General features: G+C 42.5%; 1 protein-coding gene across 1 annotated transcript in view; it reads right to left on the reverse strand.

The window, feature by feature from the left end:
• The window catches only part of CEP290 (centrosomal protein 290), a 173,127-nt gene that overhangs the window by 63,647 nt on the left and 81,651 nt on the right, over positions 1 to 27,829 (reverse strand). Inside the window, exons 27-36 of the mRNA XM_044280491.1 lie at positions 26,049 to 26,254; positions 25,619 to 25,770; positions 23,681 to 23,792; positions 20,824 to 21,279; positions 16,562 to 16,726; positions 14,288 to 14,395; positions 14,069 to 14,203; positions 13,717 to 13,983; positions 6,995 to 7,102; positions 3,968 to 4,167 (exon numbers count right to left, since the gene is read on the reverse strand). Coding sequence (XP_044136426.1) covers positions 3,968 to 4,167; positions 6,995 to 7,102; positions 13,717 to 13,983; positions 14,069 to 14,203; positions 14,288 to 14,395; positions 16,562 to 16,726; positions 20,824 to 21,279; positions 23,681 to 23,792; positions 25,619 to 25,770; positions 26,049 to 26,254 — 1,909 coding nt within the window. The remainder of the gene's footprint in view (positions 1 to 3,967; positions 4,168 to 6,994; positions 7,103 to 13,716; positions 13,984 to 14,068; positions 14,204 to 14,287; positions 14,396 to 16,561; positions 16,727 to 20,823; positions 21,280 to 23,680; positions 23,793 to 25,618; positions 25,771 to 26,048; positions 26,255 to 27,829) is intronic.

Raw genomic sequence — 27,829 nt, forward strand, 5'->3', positions numbered from 1 at the left:
ACACACAACCACCGTGCCCGTGTTGAGGACCACGGGTCCGCAAAACATGGGCACTGGCAATGTGCACTCTGCATCGTGGTGCAGGCGCATTGACTTCAATGGGTCTGCGATCCGCAAGATGCGGCGACAGGTAAGACGTGTTCTATCTTTTTCGATGCTGAGGCACCAAACCAGAAGCCCATGGAAGGGCTTCCATGTGTTTTCGTGGGCTTCTGAGTCCATGCCGGAGACATGTCCTATCTTTCACCGCATGAAATTAATTTGACCACACCGTGATGCAGAGTGCACGCGGCTGGTGCCTGTGTTTTGGGGTGCGCAACATGGGGACGGAGGCACCAAGGTCAAGTGCATGGGGCCTAAGAAAAATGGGAAGCAAAAGAAGGGAGTGGAACTGGAGCATCAGGCTACCCTTGGTTTGATTGGTTGCAGTCTGTAACCATTGATACACAATACTGTAACTTTGCATATGAGCGCTGTACACACAACAGGATTACTTTTTTATTTAAGCTGCTTTAGAACAATAAATAAAAACTGATAGGTTATGGCCACCTTTGTGCCGAAATGCTATAGTTCATTTGCTTACAAAATTAAACCGTTTTCTAAAATACTTTACAGCAGCAAAATGCTAATACATCTTCAATAGAGTCTGTATAACTCCTTCACATAGCCGATTGTCCTGCTGAAATTGGCAAAGATCCAACAGCAAACTCCTGTGTCAGCAATCTCTCTCCTCCCTCTCAATTCTCTCAGATACACACGTAGTGTGAACAGGGAGGAAAGCATGCATATTATCAGCTAGAGCAGATCACACAGGCTGTACAGAGTGTAGATAGGGTGGAAAGTACACACAAGGGAGTTAGCAGGGGAAGGTGAAGATGATGCAAAGACTGTGTACAGTGCAATTGTAGAGAGAAAGCAGAGCACTGATGGCAAACTCTGCAAGGGGAGTTGGAAACATGCACTCCTCAGCATCAGTATCTGGGAGAGAGCGAAGAAATCCCTCAAGAAGTGTGGAAAAGGAAATCAGTCTAGGAATGAAGCTATGCTGATGTAGGAGTACAAGTGAGGGCAGAAGCATCCTTGACACACAGACCTGACTTCCAGTATGCATTACTGGGAGGGACACATGACACTAGGAGCAGGATACAAACTGTTTATCAGGAGTAAAATTTGTAAAATTAATGGAGGAATGGAGAATCAAGTCTGGAGCTTCATGTGACTTTTTTTTTTACTGAAGGTTACTACCAAGATAAGGTGTCCATAGCCTTCAGCTACCAGAATGTCGGCTGCCATTACCAGCAGCCTTTTTCACATTTCATTAGCCAATCAAAGATCCAAATCAAATATCAAAATTCAATATGAATGAGTAAACCCCCACCCAAACATCCCTGGAATCGAGGAGAGGGAGAGAAAAAACAGGCTACATACAAGCTAAAGGCTGCTATCAGACAAAATGCGTCTGCTGCAGACAGGCTGATTATAGGAAATTACTGGGAATTTGGATTCCCCATGGCTTCCGTGCCATATTTACAACAGCTCACTGTCAGAAGGAGAGCAGTTCCTATTCAATAACTTCACTTAATAGGAACATATAACAGTTCAACAAGTTATTATGGATCCATCCCTAGGACACTCGTTAAATATGATTTCCCTTTTATCATATTCTAAATATGAAGCTTTAATACATGAATGAAGAAAAGACATCTACAGCTGGAAAGTTATTAATGATATCCTGCAGAGCATTAGGTGGGATAGAAAGAGATAAAAGGAAAGCACTGGTTTCCTCATTCGTAACATGTATAAGGATCCCCAGGAGCTCCAATCATCAGCCTTCCACAAAGAAGCTAGGAGCAAAGAAAATCTGAACAAAGTGTGGCCAGGGGTTCGGCGTGGCACTCCAGCTAATTTACCTTGCTTTGGGAAAGCAGTTCTCACATGATAAATTCTGCTGCCCCTAGCAGTTTAATTAGATAACAGAAAAATGGCTTCTTGGAAATAGTGTAACACTTTGTTGGGACTATCTAGAAAGAAATAAACCACAGCGAGTTATACGTACCAAGGGATTACTGAGGTATTCACCAAACACATCATTACCACACGTGTGTCCTGAAGGATATATGAATGACAGCGTACCTCCTAACCCAGGGGTGCACAACCCCCTAACCCAGGGGTGCACAACCCCCTAACCCAGGGGTGCACAACCCCCTAACCCAGGGGTGCACAACCCCCTAACCCAGGGGTGCACAACCTACAGCCCTCAATATACCATTCTGTGCAGCCCCCAACTATCTGGTAACAGACATGTATGTCTATGTCTTGTGGCTGCTCACATGCTCCTTTCATGTATTCTCCCATTAGATGGGAATCCTGGAGATGTAACCAGACGTTTATAGTACACACTACGCCATAAATGCAGTATTTCAGTTGGTAATACCCCTTCAACTTTTATTTTCGGCCCTTGGGATTCTTTCAGTCTGACAATGTGGCCCCCAGCTAGACAAGGTCTAACCAGACACCTCTCCCCATTCCTTCTACACATAGAAAGACAATGAAAAACACTACAAGCCATTTCTGCCCAGCATCATGAGCCCTTCAGTCCGTAAAACACATGAACACCATCTAAAAATGGAATCCTTATAGCACACGTAGAGGGGCTTTTTTCTGCTTAAGGTGGGAGAACATAAGTACCTGTGGTTCCTCTACGCCTAATTGGGCCACTTGTCAACATACTGTAGATGTATAAGGCATATAAGAACTGGGCGCATTTTAAAAAGTTATTTTTAGGATGTGCTGTGCGTCTAAGGGCATGTTCCCATGTCATTGTTGACGCAGATGCCTTTCATGCTGAAATCCCCGTCAAAACACTTACAATACGGTTCCCATTGTTTTCAAAGGAAAAGGGGAATTGAAGTGTCAACGCTTGCCACAGTCATCCTGCGGAAACCACGGCAGGTAGCGGCACAAGGATTTACCCCATTGAAATACAATCTGCAAACCACGGCAAAAGCATACACATCGGATATTTCAGATGTGTATTTTCAGTGTGTGCATGTTTAGGAGCTGTCAGGAGTTCAGACCTGCTGTCTGATGGATTCACTGTAAAGGAGGAACCTGCTAGTCTGCAAATAAACAGAAAGGTATGCAAGAAAAAACTGTAGAAAATGTTTAAACTGAAAAATGAGTAGAAAGCAATTATAATAAGAAAATAGACCCAGGAGTGCGGCCTCTACATAACTTCTGCGGATCCACCGCCACTTCTAAATGTAAGAGCGTCCTAGCCGACGTAACATTTAGACCATTTTCTCCACCTAAACCATAGAAAATGATGAATGAGACAAGCCTGCCGGCCCATCCCCTTCCCCCGCCATACCCACTTGTTTAGACCTGGAGTGAGCGGGGTGAGGTCGTAGGTACTTTGTGTCAGAAATACACCTAATTTAGGCGTATTTCTGTTTGATAAATGACCCCCTATGTTTTTACAATAAGACCATTACTTGTTCTATTTGTCTTCTCCCCAATGCTTCCTGTGTACCCAGGTAATGATAAACCCTACCAGATTTCCCATCATCTGCTAGCTGTGCATCTCTCTGTAGGTCCCTTTCTTCTGATGCTACTGAGCATGTTTGGCTTTCATCATAGACTACTATGCAGTCTATTAAATTCTATGGAATTAACACAAGCCTATAGAACTGGCTGAGCATGCACAGTTTAAACTTTCAGTGCAGGACCTTTGCTTCTGAGGCATGCGGAGACCAAAGAACACTTGGTCTTGTTTAGAGGAGTGACAACAACAGGACAACTACTTTAGTAATGGCAATATGAACTCTGTTCAGCATATGGGTGGCTTGTATTGCAATAAATCCACATTTTTCAATCAAAGCAAAAGATCTATCTTTCCTCACTTAGGTTTACAGAAAACCCCTTTAAATATAAGAATGTACAATAAACAAACGAAAGGCAAGTCTACCTGGCTTTACTGTTTTCTAGCTCAGTCATTTTGGCCACATGACTTTGCTTCTGCCTCTCCAGTTCTGCTGTGACTGTCTTCAGTTTGTTGGAAAGGGTAGACAATGAGATGTCTTGTTCCGCTACGGTCTGTTCCATCTCTGCTAAACGCATTAGATGAGAACTTGATGGGACTTCCAGAGTGGGTTTCTTCATCAACTCCTGTAAGACAGCAGGACAAAACTCCTAGGTTATAAAATCAAACACATACCAATGGAAAGAAAACATGTTAGATGATCAGTTTGTAGCAGGGATCAGCAAACTTGTTGCAGAACTACAACTCCCAGCATGCTCCATTCATTTCTATGAGGCTTCCGAAAACAGCCAAGCGCATAAATATAGATGGCCTGACATTCATTACCACAAGGATTCCCAAACATTTAACTATTGAAAGATGAAAAGCAAGGGTTAAAATGCAAAGTTATAAATCAGGAATAGGATTCAGATCACTAGGCAAGCCAGTCTACCAAAAGAAAGTAATGTGACAGGTAAGGTCTGTAACGTAAAAGGAAAGCCATTCAAAAATGAGCTGGAATTCTGTAATGATTACTAATAAAATGTGTTTGGATTGTTACCCAAGACCATTCACATGTTTAGGTGACCACACTGAGAAAACATACTTGGTGTAGAACCCAGATGATTGCTTGCTGACCTACACAAAATATTTCTCCTAGCTACAAGTAAGATTTGCACATCATTGAGGAGGAATTTTGGATCATTTCTCCCTGCCACAGTGTTCAGTTCATCAATATTCCTGGGATGCCTTGAATGCACAGAGATCTTCAGGTCACACCACCGCATCTCAATAGGGTTACAGTCAGGACTCCATTCCAAAACACAAATCTGTACAAATCTGTTGTTTGGATTATTGTCTTTTTTGCATCACGGTCTCTCTATCAATGTTTCTTCAGCTAGAGGTCATGGATTTCTGCCCTTATATTCTCCTGTAAAATGCTTTGATTCTGCTGTCTTCTCACATCTCTTGTCTCCTCGGTGGCCAGCAACAGGCTTTCACAGATCTACATTATCCTTCAGGCTTATTTGACTCCCATACGGTTATTCAGGGCTGGGGTGATCCCCTCCTCATGCTGTCTTTGCTACTGTTTTGAGGATGCTCATTTCTGACACTTTATATTGGGGTGCCCCCCCTAAGGCTTCATGTTGGAGAGTTGTGGTTTTCTTGCCTAGTTTAATTTTGTAGACTCCTATTGCAGTAGAGACCAAGCTTGTTTTTTTTTTGGGCCTCCTGGAAAATGAGGAGCTGTGGTCCCATCACCCAAAAATTCTGCTATGTGAGACCTTTTTTGGCACCCAAGTTGATAGCCCTGAGATGGATGGCCCCATCCTCCTCTACTCCTGATCTCCCCGGAAGTAACAAATGCATGATATCTTGGAAACTTTTTCATAATCGTAGGCGCGCCCTTAAATTTAATAAAATTTGGAACTCCTGCATTTCATTTTCCATGTTCTGGCACCTAAGTATGACCTTTAAGAAATTTACATTCTCATTTTGGCTGTACAACTCATACCACTGAGAATCAGTTTTGAGTGGGCTTGTGCTTTGTAAGTTTTTTTTATAATGCTAGGCCATCTCAGACTTCAGGTTTCACATTGCATTCACTGTTACCCTAAATTCTGATCACTTGAATTGTAGGGGGTATCAGTGTTGCAGTCACAATATGGACACTATTAGGGGGTCATTTATTATTGCTTTTACACCACTTTTTGGTATATTTTTGTTGCAGATTTTGTCGAAAAGAGGTTTTGCGGCAAAATCTGCAACTTTTCCCCGCTCACGCAACTTTTCCGAAGTGGCGGAAAAAGGGTGTGTGAAGGGGTCAGTTTATGGTGCGAAAAAAAATGGTCTTAAACTACGCCAGCATGGGAGCTGGAGTAGTTTAAAACATGCCTAACGGCCGGTGGCACCGAGAGCCAACGTTATCTAGAGGCCAGCGCCTCTACAAAACCTTGGCGAATCTGCCACTAGTGCAGGGGGATTAAGACTGGTGTCTAAATCGCCGGTCTTAATAAATGACCCCCTCAATGTTTAACAGGTCTGAAAGCAAATCCGTCAACTTAATGCATGCTGCCCTATGTAAGAACAGGATATTACAGCTACAGGGTCCATACCCCTAGTAGCCAAAACAGCACAAAAAAAATGTTGTTTGGCTAATGGGAGTGGTGAATGATTACAGCAAACTCATGGATCTAGTGTATGGTGTGAGAGCGCTCTCCTCATGAACACCCCAGGATCATAAACTATGAGACCAGTGTATACTTTCAGTGCTCCTATTAGCCAAATGCTTCAACAAAATGAATGATGCCATTTTGGCTACACATAGTACGGGTCTGTGACTGTAATGTGCTGCCCTTACATAGGGCAGAATATCAAGCTGACCGACTGGTTTTAAAGGGCATCTGTCAGCAGATTTGTACCTGGCTGAAGCTTAGCAGCTGAAGGCAACTGTGCCCACCTCCCCAAAAATCAAGTATACATATATGCAAATGAGCCTCTATGAGCAACGGGGGCGTTGCCATTACTCCTGGAGGCTCTGCTCTCTCTGCCACTGCTGCGCCCTCTGGACTTTGATTGACAGGGCCATGAGTAATCACATTTACATTGCCTGGCCCTGTCAATCAAAGTGGTGAGGGCACAGAGAGCCTCTAGGTGTAATGTCAACACCCCTGTTGCTCCTAGAGGCTCATTTTCATATATTAAAACTTAATTTTTCTCAGCAATGCAGGCACATATGAACATGGGACCACACAGATCCCTTCAGCTGCCAAGTGCACATGCGACAGGTCAGCCAGTTTCATGGGTACAAATCTGCTGACCGATGCCCTTTGATACCATCCTGCCACTGCTCTGAAATGAAGTAGGCTGTAAAGAGGACAGTATAATTCACACTATGCCACATGTAGTGGGAAACGTTGAGGCGCTGGCAAAGATATGCTGTATAACTGAGCAATGGGTGACAAAAACACGAACCAGGGCGGCTTCTTTAAATTTTGTAATGGAGGCATCTGAATGCAGATCCAGCTTCTGATGCAACGCCTTGAGATCCTCCGCGTGCTTTTTTGCGCTCTCTTGCTGCTCCTGGAAAAGAAAGATGTACATTCTGGTCTATAATGTGGCGTACACTAAAACACTTTAAAGACATTAAAGGATAAAATGTTTCTTCCTGCCGAGTGATTGAACCGTTCAGCAGAAATCAGAACAAATAATCCAATAACTGTTCTCTCTAGCAGAGATAAAAATAAGACAATCCGGGAAATGTAGCGGCTGGGGGGCCCTGCTAGAAGTGTCAGATCCCCGCTCCGCCAAAACTAATGAGACTGTAACCAATGAACTGCTCTTCACATGTAAAGTGTTTACTTGCTGTGTTTCCATGGTTACTTCTAATTCGCGGTTAAGGCTTACTTATCGTCTTTATGCAGATCTTGGAGTATTTGCTATTCATATGACAGCAGGTGATTGTGAAGACGTCAGAGTAGCTGAAGATTACTCAAGGCAAATCACAGAGATTTTATTGGGGATATGGGAGTAACTAGCAGTGTGAAACAGAACTTACTACAACTATATCCAGACCTATACAAAAAAGAAAAAAAATACATATATAGTGAGGATACCCATAAAACACTTAGTAAGTATTTGTTAGCGTACCTAATATAACCAAATATAGTACCTGGTATGACTCCAAAAGTACCAATGTTAGGCCGCAGATCCGCAAAAAACTGAAGCTGCCTGTTTGAGGAACGGAACGGGCAGCCCATTGTAGACTTGCCTATTCTTGTCCGCAAAACAGGCAAGAATAGGACATGCTATATTTTTTTGGGCAGGGCCTCGGAACGGAGCAACGGATGCGGACAGCACTATCTTTTGCGGCCCCGTTGAAGTGAAAGGGTCCACAGCCGAGACGCAAAACTGCGGCTCGGCTGCGGACCCGAAAAACGGTTGTGTGTATGAGGCCTTAACAATAGAAGGCAGTGGCCAAATGCAGAGGTCCCAGAAAATAAAGCAGGAACCACCAGACATAAGGGTAACTTGAGCAGAAAAAAGTGTATATGTGAGTATCAAACGATGCTATGAGCCCTACTAAAGCATATATGCAGCTCAAATACGGGTAACAAAGTAAGTCTTAGGCCACTTTCACACTCGCGTTTGGTGCGGATCCGTCATGGATCTGCACAGACGGATCTGTTCAGATAATACAACCGCCTGCATCCGTTCAGAACAGATCCGTTTGTATTATCTTTAACATAGCCAAGACAGATCCGTCTTGAACACCATTGAAAGTCAATGGAGAACGGATCCGTTTTCTATTGTGCGAGATTGTGTCATAGAAAACGGATCCGTCCCCATTTACTTACATTGTGTGTCAGAACGGATCCGTTTCGACAGTTTCATTTTGGTGTCCACCTCCAAATCAGAATGGAGACGGATCGGGGGCAAACTGATGCATTCTGAGCGGATCCTTTTCCATTCAGAATGCATTAGGACAAAACTAATCTGTTTTGGACCGCTTGTGAGAGCGCTGAACTGAAAAGCCAAAACGCCAGTGTGAAAGTAGCCTTACCCATGATGTGTATAGCCAGGATGACGCCAGCCTCGACGCATGTTTTGTCATACCTTTGTCTGGGGGTGAATAGGGATACTGATGTTGTTCCCAACAATGGTACTACCCTTTCATGGCATGTGTTTTCCAGTAATGACGCCTCTTCCTGCTTCTTATCCTTATTTTATGTACTGTGATTTTTTTTATAATAATATTATTTCAATAAAGATTTTCATACCTTTGGATAATATGGCATGATGGCTCAGTGTTTTGTAAGTTATTTATATCCAGAGCTACAAGGAAATCTTTTAAAGGGATCTTTAATCAACGATGTCCCTATCAAACTGTTTGCATGGGCATATAGCTGTGGTTCACCCACATAAAACACTGTTTTTCTATTGTTGATCTGAGGCTCAGTTCCTGAGTTATAATCATTTTGCTTAATATGCAAATTAGGTATTTGGTGCAACAAGGGTGTCACCATTGATCTTTTGCACCCAAGCTCTGCTCCTTTTTGTAGTCAGTCCCTCTCTTACTGCTTTTATTGACAGAAGTGAGGGAGGCACTGAACATAGAATAGAGTGGAGCGCGAGTACAACAAGAGCATCAGTGACACCCTCATTGCACCAAAGGCCTAATTTACATATTAAGAAAATGCATCGGAACTAGGCAATGGAGCCACGGATCAACAAAAGAAAAACATTGTTTTAAATCAAGTGAACCACAGCTATATGCCCATGCAAGCAAACAGGTCACTGGTGACAGATTCTCTTTACATGAGAAAAAATGCTCTAAAGGAAATTGCTTAGCAGTTGCTGTAGCTCCCAGTGCACATAACTGAACACTTCCTGAGAGACACTATATGAATATCTAACCGCTCAGGTGCCACAGTTGCTATTGACCATGCCATCTGAGAGGTTAAATGCTAGGTGTCCTCTATATTATACAGATAATGACATACATGTATAGCATTTTGGGTTAATGGGCTAAACATACACTATGCATATTCCATACATCTCTGACCCTGGGCTGTGGAGTCAGAGTGGAAGCTAGTTTTGGTAGAGTTGGTAGAAATGTACTGACTCCAACTCCAGCTTAGAAAAAAATATTATCTGGTCTTAATATTGTGTAATTAATTTATTAACTTTCATATAAATTTAGAACATGTTCTATAAATCTAAGGTCCTTATTCATCAAAAGGAGCGATAAGCAGGGTGTACTACTGGTGATAGATAATCAGTTCTCCCTCCTGTCCTTATACTATAAACAGTGATAAGTAGGGTGTTCTACTGGTGATAGTGACAGTTCTCCCCTCTCCTGTGTTCTCCCTTCTCCTGTTCTTATTCTATACACAGTAATAAGCCAGGTGTTCTAGTGGTGATAGATGATAAGTTCTCCCCTCTCCATACACTATAAAGTTATACGCAGGGTATACTAGTGGCAATAATCTACTAGTGGCAATTATAATACTATAAACAGTGATAAGCAGGGTGTTCTAGTGGTGATAGATAATCAGTTCTCACCTCTCCTGTGTTCTCCCCTGTCCCTTATACTATGAATAGTGATACGCTGGGTCTTCTTGTGATGATAATCAGTTCTCACCTCTCCTATGTTATACTATAAACAAGGATATGCATGGTGTACTAGAGGTCATAATCAGTTATCCCCTCTCCTGTGTTCTCTCCTGTCCTAATACTATAAACAGTGATAAGCAGGGTATACTAGTGGTGATAATCAGTTCTCACTTGTCCCGCGTTCTCCCCTGTTCTTATACTATAAACAGTGATAAGTACAGTGTACTAGTGGTGATAATCAGTGCATTATGCCATACGATCAGACTCTCTCCCACCTTCAAAAGCAACCTGAAACTGTGACTCTTCAGCTGACTACCACCTTCAATAACCCTCATGTCACTACACTACATCTGAGCAGCTTCTACTCTCATCTTGTCTGCTCCTCACACAATCATCTCCAAGATTTCTCTTGGGCATCCTCCATTCTATGGAATTCTTTATGCCAAATGATCACACTCTTTCCTACCTTAAAAACCAACCAAAAAACTCCCCTCTTCAGGAAGGCCTACCACTGTGATATCTAATCTCTGGCACTTCAGCTTTGGTAAAACTGCAACTCTCAAGATACAAATTTGCTTGGCTGTTCTCAGAACTCCACAGAAATGAATGAAGCATGCTGGGAGTTGTAGTTTTACCACAACTGGAGTGCCAGAGGTTAGCCATCACTGGCCCATCACCTACAATAACCCTCGTATCACTACACTACATCTGAGCATCTTCTACCATCACCTACTGCCCTCTCCTTCCCTTGTAGATTATAAACCCTTGCGGGCAGGATCCTCTCTCCCGCTGTACGAGTCTGTCACTCACAGAGTTAATATACCAGTATGTATTATACTTGTTCCTGTCTCATGTATGGCCCTGGAACATGAAGGATAAAATAATATACATTTGGAATTCACAGCTTAGGCATAATGAGGTTGCACGTTACTTCTTCTTGCGATAGGTCTCCAAGGAACAAGTGCTTCTCACTCTCAACCAAACAGCTTTACAGTGGGGTGGAAATTGACTTTCAAACGGCACTGGTACCAGATAAGGGCTCGTCTTTAGTACAGTGTATTACTGATGTGCCATGTGATCCGCCCAGCTTATTAATACATTTATCACAGCGAATATTTAAAGTGTGTGACAGCTGCTTAGCCCGAGCCGCACTAGTTAATTGTCTATGTAGAGCAGCTGCCACTTTCACAGCATCTCCAGACAGCTTGGATTCTGGATTTTTCTGGATACCTTCCAATGTCTTTGGCGTTCTCTTTTAATGTATTATAAATGAGCTATAGTAGGGTTTCTCTAGAGACGGTCATTATTAAACAAAATAGAAGTAGTGCTTAATAACAAACAATTTTCTACATGATGAGGCTTCCTTCAAAAGATGCAGCTTCAAATGGGAGTAAGGCAGGCCATACATAATAGACAGCTGTCCACCTCATATACACGTGTCCTCAATGGGAAGAGTGGAGTAAGCTGCGGCAAGGCTCCGTGTAACATATACCGGTACACAGTACACTACGCGTTTCCATCCTGCAGAGGGCGTTCTAGGGATACTTTTTTTTTTAAACAATGGAACCCTATGATGTAGGCTGCCACTGTACAGCATCTGTCAGAGGCACACATTTAAAGAGGACCTGTCACCTCTCCTGACATGCCCCATGTAATAACAATTCTGGAAAGGCATTCATTATGACTCTGTGAAATGCCATTCTTCTATTATTCCTACTAGAAGTTTATGAATAAAGGTGCTGATAGGTAGTACCGGTCGGGGATGTATCCCTGCATAGTCTGTTACTGGCAGCTCTTATAGGACAATGCCAAACTGTGCAAGGGCACCCCCCCCCCCCCTCAAATGGTAACTCCCATCTGTACCTTTATCCATTAACTTCTAGCAAGAGTAGAAGAAGCAATGTTTCAGAATGGTAACTTCATCTGGAATACAATTATTTACTAAAACAAGTCAGGAGAGGCGACAGGTCCTCTTTGAAGTATACGTCGGGCGTATACATTAACTCCTTGAGTGCTGGAAGATTTTTCAGTTTTCATTTTGTACTCACGGCCTTCCCGCAGCCTTAACATTTTTTTTTTTCCATTCACATGTGCTGGGAAGCTGGAAAAGAATTCCAAATGGGGTGGGATTGGAAAACACATAAAACGCAACTACATCAGAGTTTTATGGGTTTTGTTTTTAAGGCGTTCTCTATGTGGTAAAGCTAACCCGTTTCCTTCATTCTAAAGGTCAGTACGATTACAGCAATACCACATTTGTGTAGTTTTTCTTGTGTTTTAATTCCTAAAAAAAATACCAACTTTGGAAAAAATAAATAAAAAACTTTCCTTTAATCATTATATTTTGACCCCCTTAACTTTTTCATAGTTACATCTATGGAGCTGTGTGACGGCTAATTTTCAAGGCTGCAATCTATACTTTTCAAATATACTATTTTGGGTTATGTGTGACTTTTTGATAATTTCTTATTCAATTTTTTGGGGTGTAGGAGAAGAGACAAAAACACAATTTGTCCATTTAAAGTTTTCCCATTTCGCCATTTATAGTTTAATAAAATACCTGTATGGGTGTTTTCAGATGCGGCGATGACCATGATGTTTATTTTTTTAGTCTAGGAAAAGGGGGTTATTTTATTTTTTATACTTTATATTTTTTAAATAAAACTTTTTTTTTTTTTAAGTCACCTAGGTGACTATAACATGCAAATCATTAGATTGTAACTTGTATTTTGTTATGGATATCCATCCATTAAAAATACATGATTCAGAATATTCCAATGCAGCGCTGCCATCTGTTGGCCAGCTTTGGAATATACCAGTACAGGCCACCCTGCCTGATCTCAGCCAGGGGAAGGTAGCTCGGGCTGGTAAGCATGCGCTTCTGGTTTTAACGCTCTCAGATGCAGTGGTCACATTTGATTACGACATCTGAGGGCTCAAATGGCTGCAATCGGCATTCTGTCATACATGTATGGAGCTGGGACTCAAATGGTTAAATGGGAAAACCTAATGTGTATGGCCAGTATAAGTCCCATTCAGCTGGCACCACGTCTCACAACTAAAACGGAACATATCACAGCAACATGCTGTTCACCTGAAGGCCGCCATTTCTAGGCAAGATCCACACGCATGAAAACGTAACCTATCACAGCTCTAGGAAGCAAAACAAAATGACTTCCTTAGGCGTTATGCACACAACCGTTTTTCAAGTCTGCATCCGAGCCGCAGTTTTTGCGGCTCGGGTGCGGACCCATTCACTTCAATGGGGCCGCAAAAGATGCAGATGCATGTGCTGTCCGCATCCGTTGCTCCGTTTCGAGGCCATGCAAAAAAAATTATAAAAATATAGCATGTCCTATTCTTGTCCATTTTGCGGACAAGAATAGGCAGGCGGCTTCCGTGGTTTGCGGACCGCAAAAAACTGAACGGTCGTGTGCATGAGGCCTTATGAGAATATCAAACTAGCCACAAATGGCCATCCCTACAATGTGTAAGTAAGAAGGGCAAGTGGAAAGCATCTGCTCATTGTGACCATTAAAGATCAGAGACAACTGGAGTCGCCCTGGTGATCGTCATCATACCTCTCTAGCTTTAGCCAGAAGATGCTGGTATTTCTTCAGGATGTCTTCTTTTTGATTAAGCCGAGCTTGCATATTTTCAATTGTCTGATGAGCGACCTTCAAAGCTTGCCGCATCTCAGAATCTTCTTCTTGTTGGTTAAAGTCAGACATAAGCTTTTCTCTGTCTACCACCGCAGGTAAGCGAAGTCTCAGCTCATTGATCACTTTATCTCTGCTCAACACATTTTGCTGGGCAGTCCAGAGCAGAGCTTGCTTCTCTTGAAGTTTCTATGGAAAGCACACACACATGATAGCAGCAAGCAGTAAATCCCGATGAAGTATGAAGATGTCAGATACTAATGCTTCTACTCACCTCTTCCATTGTCTTACATATAGCTTTGGTTTCCAGGATGGTCCGCACATGTTCTTTGATTTTGCGCAGCGCTATATCAAGTTGCTGAGGTAGTGGTAGACTGGAATCTGGCACCTCGCCTGTGGCCTCTTCAAACTATGATAGAAAGTGTTTTTGATAGTTATATGCTAAATATATACTAAACATTACATAAAAGTCCATCAGAAGTAGCGTATGTACCTTCCGAGCAGCGCCCAGTACGTCATGCTGCTGCTTCTCATACATATCAAGCTGGCGTTCCAGTTCTACTTCTCTCTGATCCCAGGACATTTGACGTTCCTCATGAAACTAGAACAGACATATGTGAAAAGCTTGATATAGGACATATTAACATATTATTTTATCAAGTCATCAAATTACTACAAGCGTTAGTTCCTACAGATTCTCACGTATTAGTCCCGAGTTGGATTAAAGACGACCCATCACCTCTCCTGACAAGTCTGATAAAGTAACTACTTACATTCCCCATGTACTAACAATTCTGGAGCATCTATTCTTATGATTAGGGCTCATTCACACGACCGGAATGCTTTATTTCCACCCCTTGGTTTAGAAGGTGTAATGACCATCACTAGTGTAACCCTACTAGGTCATCATACCCCAGTTTTGATCATAGTCATTGGTTTTAATACCCCTGCACTCAACACAAGAATACCAAATGTAAGAATCAGGTATTCACAAGACTCTATGGATGCACATTAAGACTGACTATTATACACTATGAGGTCTTGAGGGCTAATGCCTTGAACTGTAGGCCGCTTTCCCTGTATGTGCTTCATATAGGTGTATAGCTATATATAAAGAAGGACGTATATACTGTATGTATGTATGTATGTTCTGCGATCACTCAAAAACGCAACAATCAATTTCAACAAAACTTGGTATACACATCCCTTGCTACCTGGAAAAAAAAATCTTGTGGGAGTCACAGCTCTCTAGGACATACCGTTCCGGAGATATTCCAAAAAATGCAAATATGGCACATCACATGACCTACATTAGCCAATAGAAGGTCTTTCTCTTCATATCCCAACTGCCATAAACACGGTCACCTGTCCCTTAACAGCCAATAGAAGCTTGCAGGCCTTAAGTCTCCACATACACACAGTTTTACAGCAGGTTTCCATAACAATCCAGCCATTTTTCTTCACTGCTCTACGTCCGCTTTAAAGGGGCAGGGTGTTGTGGATGACACTTAAGGGAGCGGAGTGCTGTAGAGGTCACAGTTCAGGGACAGGTAGGGTGGCCATTCAGGCCACCTCAAAAGATGGACTTAAAAACCCCGCCCCCAGGTCCCACTAAGCCCCTCCCCCTCCCACTCCGCAGCCGACGGAGATTGAAAAAAATTGAAGGTAAAAATCAACTTCAGTCAGCTGCAGGGGTGGGAGGGAGGGTGACTTTCTCCCTGCAGCTCAGTGCTGCTGTCTGAGAGTGAGCGGTTTAAAAGAACATCCCTGTGTCCGTCCATGGAGGTCAGTGTTAAGGGGTGGGGTACTGTAGATGTCACTGTTATTATAGTGCATGCTGTCGATATCTTTTAACGACACACACAAACATTAAATAGATTAAATATACCCGTGTGAAGCCGGGTCCTTCTGCTAGTTAGCTATAAAGAAAGTACTAAACTAAGTGCTAAATGTCAGGGCTGAGCACAAAGAAAAGAAGAAAAGTATCAAGTGACATCAAGAAAGATCACGTCTTATTATTGTCACCTCTCCCTCTGTATAACCTCCAGTCACCACCGGGGGATCTCCAAGAACTTTTCAACAACCTTAGGGTCCCTTCAGACAAGTGCTGATGGACAATATACCAATTAATTGGCGCTCATTTTAAGGGCCTTTCACACAACCCAATGCAATCTGAATGGGGGACGAACAAGTGTCATTAGCATTGTCATCTCCCCCTTCAGTTTGTATTTGTAAACTACGATTTTTGGTGCGATATAAAAGATGTGCCTTCCGGACAGACGAGCGTTTGTCTGGTGGCATGTTTACAGGAGACAATGATCAGGGACGAGCGTTTTTAGTTCTCGATCATTGGCCTGTATAAAACTGTCCTTACCAATCAGAGAATAGGTGGTCTCCGGAGGCATTTTCTCACTGTGGGAGAAGATGAACAGTTGTACATGTAATTCCCTTTGTGCTTACTCAGACTATTTGTTAACTCATGGGTGAGATTTATCAAAAGTGGTGTAAAAGAAAACTGGCTTAGTTGCCCATAACAACCAATCAGATTCCACAGGAGCTCTGAAAAATGTAAGGCGGAATCTGATTGGTTGTTTATGAGTAACTAAGCCAGTTCTACTTTACACTAGTTTTGATAACCCTCCCCCATCGACTCGGATGTTTGCTGCCTGGATCTGGATGTTCATTTTTAATGATTTTGTGACAATACGATTATGTATACATAAACATCAATGAACGCTTCAAATCCCCAGAAACCTAGAATACTAACTTTGCGTTGCAGTACAAGCTCTTCCTCCAAGTTATTGATGGTACGTTCCTGTTCAGCGATTATGTTACTCAAATACTTAATCTCTTCTTTCTTCTGGTTTAACTCACGGGTCAATTTCATGTCCTGGAGACGCATTGCTTCCATTTTCTGATGCCATTCTGTTACCTACAAATAGTTCATTTACGCTGTTTTATTACATTTTCTCGGATCCTAAAGGATACACTTTGAGATAAACTACACAAGTTGTAGCATAAAAGTAGCAGGAGCCATAAATCAAAATGACAAGTACATATTGATATCATGAAGGAACAGAATACTTAATAAAACTAGAAAAAGTCACGGCAAAGTGTGGAAAAAGTTGAAAAGCAATATTTGCAGTTACACCATTATAATGATGAAGGTGCGGGGACAGAATGATGATGCGTCAGAACTAGTCCGCTAAAGGCAGACTTCCCAAATGTGGCGGCGCCAAGGATGCGATCATTTCCTCAACCTAGTTTTACTTATAAAAGTAATGCATTATGGGGAAAAAAATATGATTTTGGAGCTGTGTGGAGCGAACGTTGCGTATCAAGTTTGGCGTACAAGGTTCGGGTTGCCTAAGAATTCCGTTATGGATTCCGCTACCACGGATCATAAATTATGGTCTGTGGTAGCGGAATCCATAACGGAATTATTAGACAACCCGAACCTTGTACACCGAACTTGATACACAACAAAACGGAAATCTCAACACTAGTAGTTACAGTTGCAAGAAAAAGTAAGTGAACCCTTTGGAATGATATGGATTTCTGCACAAATTAGTCATAAAATGTGATCTGATCTTCATCCAAGTCACAACAATAGACAATCACAGTCTGCTTAACCTAATAACACACAAAGAATTAAATGTTACCATGTTTTTATTGAACACATCATGTAAACATTCACAGTGCAGATGGAAAAAGTATGTGAACCCTTGGATTTAATAACTGGTTGAACCTCCTTTGGCAGCAATAACTTCAACCAAACGTTTCCTGTAGTTGCAGATCAGATGTGCACAACGGTCAGAAGTCTTTGCATATTTTCTTCTGTTTAAGCCATTCTGTTGTTGATTTACTTCTATGCTTAGGGTCGTTGTCCTGTTGCAACACCCATCTTCTGTTGAGCTTCAGCTGGTGGACAGGTGGCCTTAAGTTCTCCTGCAAAATGTCTTGATAAACTTGGGAATTCATTTTTCCTTTTTCGGTGATAGCAATCTCTCCAGGCCCTGACTCAGCAAAGCAGCCCCAAACCATGATGCCCCCACCACCATACTTCACAGTTGGGATGAGGTTTGGATGTTGGTGTGCTGTGCCTCTTTTTCTCCACACATAGTGTTGTGTGTTTCTTCCAAACAACTCAACTTTGGTTTCATCTGTCCACAGAATATTTTGCCAGTACTGCTGTGGAACATCCAGGTGCTCTTGTGCAAACTGTAAACGTGCAGCAATGCTTTTTTTGGACAGCAGCGGCTTCCTCTGTGGATTCTCCCATGAAATCCATTCTTGTTTAGTGTTACGTATCGTAGATTCGCTAACAGGGATGTTAGCATATGCCAGAGACTTTTGTAAGTCTTTTGCAGACACTCTAGGATTCTTCTTCACCTCATTGAGAAGTCTGTGCTGTGCTCTTGCAGTCATCTTTACAGGACGGCCACTCCTAGGGAGAGTAGCAGCAGTGCTGAACTTTCTCCATTTATAGACAATTTGTCTTACCGTGGACTGATGAACAGCATGGCTTTTGGAGATACTTTTATAACCCTTTCCAGCTTTATGGAAGTCAACAATTCTTAATCGTAGGTCTTCTGAGAGCTCTTTTGTGCGAGGCAGCATTCACATCAGGCAATGCTTCTTGTGGAAAGCAAACCCAGAACTGGTGTGTGTTTTTTATAGGGCAGGGCAGCTGTAACCAACACCTCCAATCTCATCTCATTGATTGGACTCCAGTTGGCTGACACCTCACTCCAATTAGCTCTTGGAGATATCATTAGTCTAGGGGTTCACATACTTTTTTTTAACTGCACTGTGAATGTTTACATAGTGTGTTCAATAAAAACATGGTAACATTTAATTCTTTGTGTGTTATTAGTTTAAGCAGACTGTGATTGTCTATTGTTGTGACTTAGATGAAGATCAGATCACATTTTATGACCAATTTGTGCAGAAATCCATATAATTCCAAAGGGTTCACATACTTTTACTTGCAACTGTATGTTGATGATGTGTTGAGATTTCTGCTTTCAAATGGTGAGCCTCCTCCGAAGTGGCAGCTTGGAATGTCCAACCTGATTGAGCTGTCCATACCACACATGGGTGCTGCAGGGGAAATGTTATCACACTATAAACACGTAGAGCACGTGAAACCTGTTAAGAGTTAATGTTTTAATTAAATAAAGTACGTTATCAGTTTTCAATTTACTAGGAACAAGGTGATTTGGAACATGACAGGCTTTGCTAGGACTCACACCTGCCTTCTTTTAAGCATTTATCACACAGGATCTGTAGCTTGCAGTAAAGTGCTATGACTGGAGGCACTTGTACATTTACTGTACTGAAAAATTACTGTAGTATCTTAAGTGACTTATAAGTTTGATTTATGGCTCCATCATCCTAATAATCAGTAGAGAACTTTCCATAGAGGGAGATCAGATAACGTCTGTGGGGCCTAGAGGGAAGGCGGCCCGCTGCTGAACTCGCCTTTGGTTCCTGACATGAGAAAAACAGAATTTTCATGCAGTCGTCACTAGAGGGGGCTCAGTGTAAAGAGATTTTACAGCTTCCACTGCAGTAAATGGTAACAGTATAAATTCCTATGCACTAAGCTCCTGCAAGTGGTGGGTTCAGCCAGTTTATAATGCACTGTATGGGGAGGTTTATCAGTGCATTTATGCCAGTTGTCTGGGGTGATTACACAGGGAAATAAGGTGTTCACTACGAGCAAAGAACTTGCTTTACTTTTTGACATAGAAGTCAAATAATGTGGGTGATGCGGTGGGTGAGTTTTTTATTACAATTTTTTTTAATGAAAAAATCTGCTTAAAAAATAAAAATTGTAAATGTCGTAGAAATCTGGGGCGTTCTGCTTTGCATTCTGCACTGCCTGGAAGTGTTTCATGCTCACACAGTGAGAAACTGGATAGAGCAGGTTGAAACCCCGTACACCATTGCTACCGGGCCCTACGAGATCAGTTTACAACCCTACCACCATTGACTACAGTCCACATAGGTCCAATACATCATATCCTATCACCGATATAATTTATTCTTTTTTTCCACAAATGCCCAAATAGCTTTGCACACATAGGAAAAATTTCTTAGTACTGCCCTAATTTGTACTGTGGTTTATCTCAAATTTCTTAAAATTTTTATTAGATTTGTCTAATGCATCTACAATAAAAATAAAAAATGAAGGAACCTTGAAAAGTCTTTCCATTTTGTGCCTACACTTCCAAAGCAGATTTTGATTTAGACTGCAACCAAGCTCTGGGTGTATGCTACATTTTCTGTCTGGATTTGCAGATGGTTGAGACTTTGATAAATCTCATACACACGCTGAGGAAAGATATCCGCATGTATATTCAAATGCGGTGTGGATATTAAAACCGCAGCATGCCAATTCTTCCTGGGGATTGTCACAGCAAATTTTCAATGCAGAGGGTGAAATCCGCACAGATCTGTGAGAAAACGTGCCTGGGCATATCCTTTGTTATGTGTTACTCCACTTCAGTCAGCCCCTTCTTTAGCTAGCCTACAGATAGAAGTGTGTAATATGATCGGAGGATCAGACCACACACTAGAATTACATGTACTGGATCAATAAAAAAAAATGGCTGCTGAAGTTGGCGTAGATTTTACAATTTACTAAAGCAATTATAGTGGGGCTATTGCATTTCTGGTATGACCATGTCCAGTGTCAGAAGAGAAGTCAGCCGGCACTCCGTGTATATGGTGAGCGCGCGTCCAGGGTCGGCGTTCCATCAATCCAAAAACAAAGAAGACCGACGCTCACTATATTGGATGCAACTTTTATCCTTTTAATGTGCACACGGAGAAACCAAATTACATTTTGTTGCTCTATGTGCACATTAAAAGGATAAAAGTTGCATCCAATATAGCGAGTGCCGGTCTTCTTTGTTTTTGGATTAATGTCTAGTGTCAGTGACCACTAATATACACATAATGACCATAGTGCTTAATGCTTTTCTATGCAATACCTTTACAGTTAACAAAAAACTGACCAACCTTCTGTGCCCCCCTCGCATCTTTAAGAGTACTGATGAGTTCCTCTAAACCCTTCAGCTTCAGCGCTAGCTCGAGGGCATGGGTTTCCGTCTCTCTGCGCTGTTGTTGAACCAATTGCATTTCTTGAACCGTCTTTAATTTGTCAGTCTGAAGCTCCATTAGAGTCTTTGAAAACTTCTCCTGCTGGGCTAATGGAAGAGCCCCACTGAACTGTCTCCTCAAGGTCTGAATGGTTTGACGGAGGTGCTTAGCCCGGTTCCTTCCTTCTAGACGGGCATAATACAGTGCCTGCTCTTTGTCATCAATCTTCTGTTCGAGACGTAAGCTATAGGCCTCCATTTTCTGAAGTTTGGATGTGGTGGCTTCTAACTTTGCCACAGCTGTTGATTCACTGATCTGGAGAGCTACAATCTGCTGGTGTAATTTAGCAATCAATGCTTTTTCATCAGTTTGATCCTGCAAATTAAAGAGAAAAAAAAAAGATGATTAACTGAATGAAATAAAGCAGAACGCAGGAGATGACACTGATGCAATTTTCAGGATATATACATTGCTTTTATTCTATGAAAATCAAGATATGAACAGATAAAACTGCACCTCTGCCCCAAGCACACAAGACCTCAAGTAAGGCTCCATTCAGACGTCCGTAGTGCATTGCGGATCTGCAATACACCCGGCCGGCACCCCCATAGAAATGCCTATTCTTGTCCGCAATTGCAAACAAGAATAGGACATTCTCTATTTTTTCTGTAGACCGGAAGATTTGGGCTGCGCTCCGGAAATGCGGATGCGGACAGCACACTGTGTGCTGTCCGCATCTCTTCCGGCCCCATAGAGAATGAATGGTTCCGCAATCTACGGACGTCTGAATGGAGCCTTAACCTGCAAATAATGCTTGGTGTGCCATCAAGGGGAATATGCCATAGTGACTGATCTTTTTACAGAGAGCAAATATATTGGGGCTGTTAGGGTCAGTAAACAGTGACCATCCATAAAACCTGTAAAATGACAGATATGGGCTCCTGAGGCCAGCGTGTGACCATAACAGGAATTTAGGGCACCTTTCTGCTAAAATGTTAGAGTAGGAAATGCTCCATAATAAATGAGTGTGTCATTGTGAAAGATTCTCATTAATCTCAATACTCCATTCCCACCCTAAAGTCTTTCTCACAAGGGTTCAGCTGGCAAAATGTGGGTTCTACAGGGTTGTCTCACTGAAGCTCTGCAGTCCTTGTGTCTTCAGGAATATATACAGATGTAATAAATAATCTTAGATTTTATGGCAGAGGATAATAAAATCCAGTTACATACAGTCTTAATATTCTTAGAGAAAGCGACTCTTGTGAGATCTCAAGCAGAAGGGAAAGGTAAGGAAGGACATGGATGTCTACCTATATGTCATATGCTGCATACTGCAACCTAGATTTCCGGTTCTAGGACCCTTATGAATAGGACTTGAAAGGAAAGTGGGATACTGAGCTCAAAGGAGTTGTCCAAGATAATTACAAATCTTGGATAACCCCTACAGTAGCTTAAAATAAACAGCCATCACGCATTTACCCCTTAATTCATAGCCGCTCCCTGCGACGCTCCCATTGTACAGCAGCAGTGAGATGCCTGCATACGACATGTCACCACTACAGCCAATCATTGTCTTCCGCTGCAGACCGCTGAGGACCGCCATGCACTGCAGCGGTTACGTGCTGTATCCCTGCATGTAAATAAGCCCCATAAGGAGTATCGGAGGAGTGTCGCAGACAGGGGCGGACTGGCCATACACCCTACAGGGAAAATTCCCAGTGGGCCAATACTCAGGAGGCCGCCCCAGTCCTCCTCTCAGCCACCTGCCAGGTACATAGCAATCTGATGCTCTCAGCATTAATTAACCAGCGCTGAAAATGTGATATCAGGACATCTTTGGAAATTAAAGTGTATTCTTAAGTTTTATATTACTTGCACTTGAAACCCATCCAAATAATTTTTTTTTGTGGCTGGACAACCAAATTAAAGGGGGTTGTCTCACAAGGCCAGTTCTTGTCCACACAAGATATGGGCATTAAAGCGCATCTTTCACTCTGGACCCTGGAGTAGAATTTCTACATAAAAGTATGGCAGACTCAGCGGGGGAGATTTATCAGACTGGTGTAAAGTAGAGCTGGCTTAGTTGCCCATAACAAGCGGTCAGTTTCCTCCTCTCATTTTTCACAGCTCCTTTGGAAAATGAAAGGTTTGAATGGAATTGCATGGATGAATAAAGCGCCAGGGATCCCAGAGGCCACAACATTGGCAAACGGCTATTCTCCAGGGCACATAAGAAGGCTCTTTAACTCCACTTAAACATTCTCTTTTGGGGGGGGGGGGGGGGTTTGTGTGAAGAGTTCTTGAAATCATGAACTGGAGCTTTCCCTTATACAATAAGGTTTTGTAGTGTCGCTGTACAGAAACAAGACAGAACACATTTCATTTACTTTGAACCCATGCCACATACCTTGCTGAAATATTGCGCATTCATCAGATAGCAAAAGAGATATTTCTGCTTGATAAAATGCACTTAAATGGTAAATGAAGGAAACCTAAAAACACCCATTGCATCTTTATACTTTAATGATCTGCCCAGTTATTTGAGGTGAAGATCTATAAAAATAAATTAATGGAGTGTGGCATTTTTTGGCTTAAGTGAGAATTCTCTTCACCCATTTTATGAAGCTTACGTTCTGTTTTATGACTTCCTAATATTTGACAGCGGTTGAAATGTCAGAAGAAGTTCACTGAATCAGGTATTTTTGGAACGACTCCAAAAACCTCAACATACTCAAGCTGCTTTAAGGATGTGTCGAGCGTGGTTTATAGTCCATACCTGGAAATCCAAAACTTGTCTCCGCAGTGACTCAACTTCCTTTTCTCTTGACTGTTGTCTACACACTAATGTGGAGACTTGAGCTTTGGCTATATCGGAAAGATTGCGTAACCTAATGCAAAAAAAAAAATACAATTATATATTAGATAAATAGATATAGTGTTACCTGGAATGATCTGAAGTTGAACCTTTGGGGGTCATTTACTATGCCTGCTAAAGTTGTTGTGCAACCCCCCCCCTCTTCCTCCACACACACTTGGCCGAACCTGTAAAGGGAAGTTTGCTTACCTGCTCCCCGGCGCTGGCTCCCCGCTCCTTCTGGCCTGCGATGCTCTCTGGGCTACCTTGCTGAAAACATCAGGTTTTACATCACCTGTAAACAAGCACTGGCTGTCGCAGTGACTGGCTCCCCTTATGTCATGACAAATGATCACATGACGCAAAGGGATCTGGTCTCCACCGCGGCCGGTAATTGGCTGCGACAAAGTCAAACCGGAAGTTTTCAGTGAGGGACCAGAAGAGAAGAGGCAGCGAGCCAGTGCTGGGAAGCAGGTAAGTAAGCTTTCTTTTACACGTCTGGCTCCTTTAAGTACGCTCATTTTAGGATACATAGAGGAACTTAAACGTAATAAGGTTATTATTTCAAAGAATGCGTCAAGGATTAGAATATTGATGACCAATCTTTGGATAGATCATGAATATTAAATTATTTGGGGTGTGACTCTTGGGACCCCCCACCGGCATAGGGCATCTATATTTAAATCTTGGATAAGTGTAAGTTTTATCCTAATGCATTCTGAATCGAGAGCAATCCGTTCAGGATGTCTTCAGTTCAGTCCCTGTTACGTTTTTTGGACGGGGAATATACCGCAGCATGCTGCAGTTTTCTCTCCGGCCAAAATACTGATCACTTGCCGGAATGCCGGATCCGGCATTAATTCACATCGAAGTGTATTAGTGCCGGATCCGTCATTAAGTGTTCAGGCAAAACAGATGTGGCTTTCCAGTTTGCGCATTCACATTCAAAAATGCAAAACAATTATTAATACTGGATCCGTTTTTTCGGATGACACCGGAGAGACGGATCCGGTATTTCAATGTATTTGTCAGACGGATCCGCATCCAGATCAGTCTGACAAATGCCATCAGTTTGCGTCCGGATTGTCGGATCCGGGAGGCAGTTCCGGCGACGGAACTGCCTGCCGGAATCCTCTGCTGCAAGTGTGAAAGTACCCTTAGTATAAGAGCTGTATTACACCAACAGATTATCTGACCAATTTCTGTCCAATCAGACCAATAGTTGGCGCGTATAACAGAAGACCTGTGTGTGTAATAGGCCATCAGACCAATGATGTCAGATAATCAGTTTGTGTAATACAGCCATAACACAGCACATACAGTACTTAAGTGAATGGGCAACAATGTGCAGCATTACTACAGGGTTGTTCAGAGTCCCCCAGTGCAAGAGCAGCTCTTTGCCCTTTATATGATAATTGGGAAAATTGGACACAAATTGTACTGATAGGAAAATCCCTTTAGAGCTTGTTGCTTCCTTGGAAAAACATCAGCATAGGGTGCTATTCATTGCTGCCTGTATCTTGTCTCTACAATGCTGATATACTATAAGTAGTATATGATATACTAGGGTTCAGCAACCTTCGGTACTCCATGCACTCCCATCATGCTCCATTCATTTCTCTGAGAGTTCTGAGAAGAACAGGGGAAGTATGCATGCTGGGAGTTGTAGTTTCACAACAGCTGGAGCGACGGAGGTTGCCTACCCCTGTGCTATACTAGAAGAAGTATATCTTTCAGTACTGCATTGCCTGTACAGTAATCTGCTAATGGCTTCTGACAAGGATATGAAATCCCGTCGGCTTGAGCTCAAACTATATATACACTGCCTCTACATGGGCCATAAGCTGAAGTCACACTTACTTTGAGACCTCTACTGACAGTTCTGCTTCGCTTTTTTCCAGTTCCATAATTCTTCTCCGTTCTGCATCAGACACTTCTTTGCTTACGCAGTTTGCAAGCTCATCCCGTAACGCTTGTTCTACCTTCTGTGCGTCAAGGTTGATTCTAGTAAGCTAAGAAAAGCAAAAAAAAAACAAGCAGTAAGACAATAAATGGAAATGACTGACATTTAAATGAACGCCAAGGCCAAAGAAAAGAGAAATCATAGTCCCGAGATCCATCTATACATCAGCCCACCCAGATTATGCCTACCCAGCAGTGACCTACATCCATTTATCTCTGCTGCGGCTTTTTGACAATATGACATAAGAAATAGTAAAATTGCCTAGTAAAGACAATGTAAACTGAAATGTCACAGTGCAGAGGAAGGCAGTATATATTTTATACTTGCCTCAGCAAACTTGGACTCAAGTTCAAAATTCCGATCTTCCACTTGCTTCAATGTGCTACGTAAATGTTCGTACATCTTCTGGGAATGCTCCGCTCTTTGCCGCTCATTAAGCTCTTTCATTTCCAACATGGTTATCTTCTTTGAAATGGAAATGATTTCATTATTTGTTATGGCTTTCATGGCTTTATCCATTGAAGAATGACCTCCTGGAGTAAAATAAGAAGAAAAAAAGCTTTAAGGTCTATCAAATGAACAAAATCATTATAAATCCTTTGGACAATGTGGAAGTAAGTGATATTTACGTATGTAGAGAGGTTTACCCCTCTAAAAACAATTCTAGCAAATGCCATTGAGGCTGTGGGTCACAGACGACGAACCCCCAGAGATTTAAGATTAAAAAGTCAATGAATGATATCCTGGGGTCTCCTAGCACTGTATGCAACTAGTTTCAGTCTCTTTAAAAGGAACCAGTCATCAACTTTATGGTGCCCATACTAACGGCAGAATAAAGTAAAGTAGACACAGGTGAGGTGATTTCAGCGGTCTGTCATTTAGAAGTTAAAAGTAAGTGGTTGCCGAGAACCAACATCACAATCATTGCAGACTGGGCCTGGAAAAGAGTCCCGGCCACCTGAGAAGAGTCCTGGTTAGTCATGAATTCCTGCTCTCCTGCCCACCTGCTGATGATTTACAGTCTTCTACCTAGTTTTCTCTCTTTCTCTCTAGGAGAGAACTGCCAGTCATCGTCAGATGGGAGAGAGTGCAGTAGATTATGAATAGCCAGGACTCTTCTCAAGTAGATTTGACTCTTTTCAAGGCCTGTGCTGCAATGATTATGATGCTGGTTCTCGGCAACCACTTACTTTTAGCTTATAAGTGACACACCGCTGAAATCTGCATTTTTGTCAATAATTTATGCCTCTCTCAGTGAGGTTAGCATAAAGTTGATGACAGGTTCCCTTTAAAGGCGTTTTCTGGGAGTTTTATACTGATGAGCTATCCTTGGGATAGGTCATCAGTATCTGATCAGTGGGGCCGACACCAGGGACCCTCGCTGATCAGCTGTTTGAGAAGGCACCAGCCTTCTCTCTGCACTCACAGCACAGCGCCGTACCTTGTATAGCGACTGCTTGATATCGCAGCTCAGATCCATTCACTTCAATGGGGCTGAGCTGAGTCTAGGCCATGTGACTGATGAACGTGACATTACTGGCCTAGGTAAAGCTGGAGAAGGCCACCATGCAACTGCGAGCACCACTGCCTTCTCCAACACCTGATCTGCGGGGGTCCCGGGTTTTGGAACCCCACCAATCAGATACTGATGACCTATCCAAAGGATCCATTCACACATCCGTGTGTGTTTGCAGATCCACGAATCCGCAAAACACAGACACTGGCAATGTGCGTTCCGCATTTTGCGGCCCGCACATTGCCGGCACTTAATAGAAAATGCCTAATCTTGTCCGCAATTGTGGACAAGAATAGGGCATGCTAAAAAAATTTCAGAATCGGAATTGCGGACCCGGAAGTGCCGGTCCGCATTTCCGGATCCAGGCAGCACATCGTGCGGCCCCATAGAAATGAATGTGTCCGCAATTCCGTTCCGCAAAATGCGGAACAGAATTGCAGACATGTGAATGAAGCCTAAATCTCCCAGAAAACCCCTTTAATGTCAAGCCAGCATTAGTAATGTCAAAGTGACAGCGACATATATAGCTACAGGTAAATGCATGGCTGCTTGGTGGTGACAGCGTGATTAAAAAAACTGTACTGTAACTTTT

This window comes from Bufo gargarizans, chromosome 2, assembly GCF_014858855.1.
Source record: "Bufo gargarizans isolate SCDJY-AF-19 chromosome 2, ASM1485885v1, whole genome shotgun sequence".
Taxonomy (NCBI): Eukaryota; Metazoa; Chordata; class Amphibia; order Anura; family Bufonidae; genus Bufo; species Bufo gargarizans.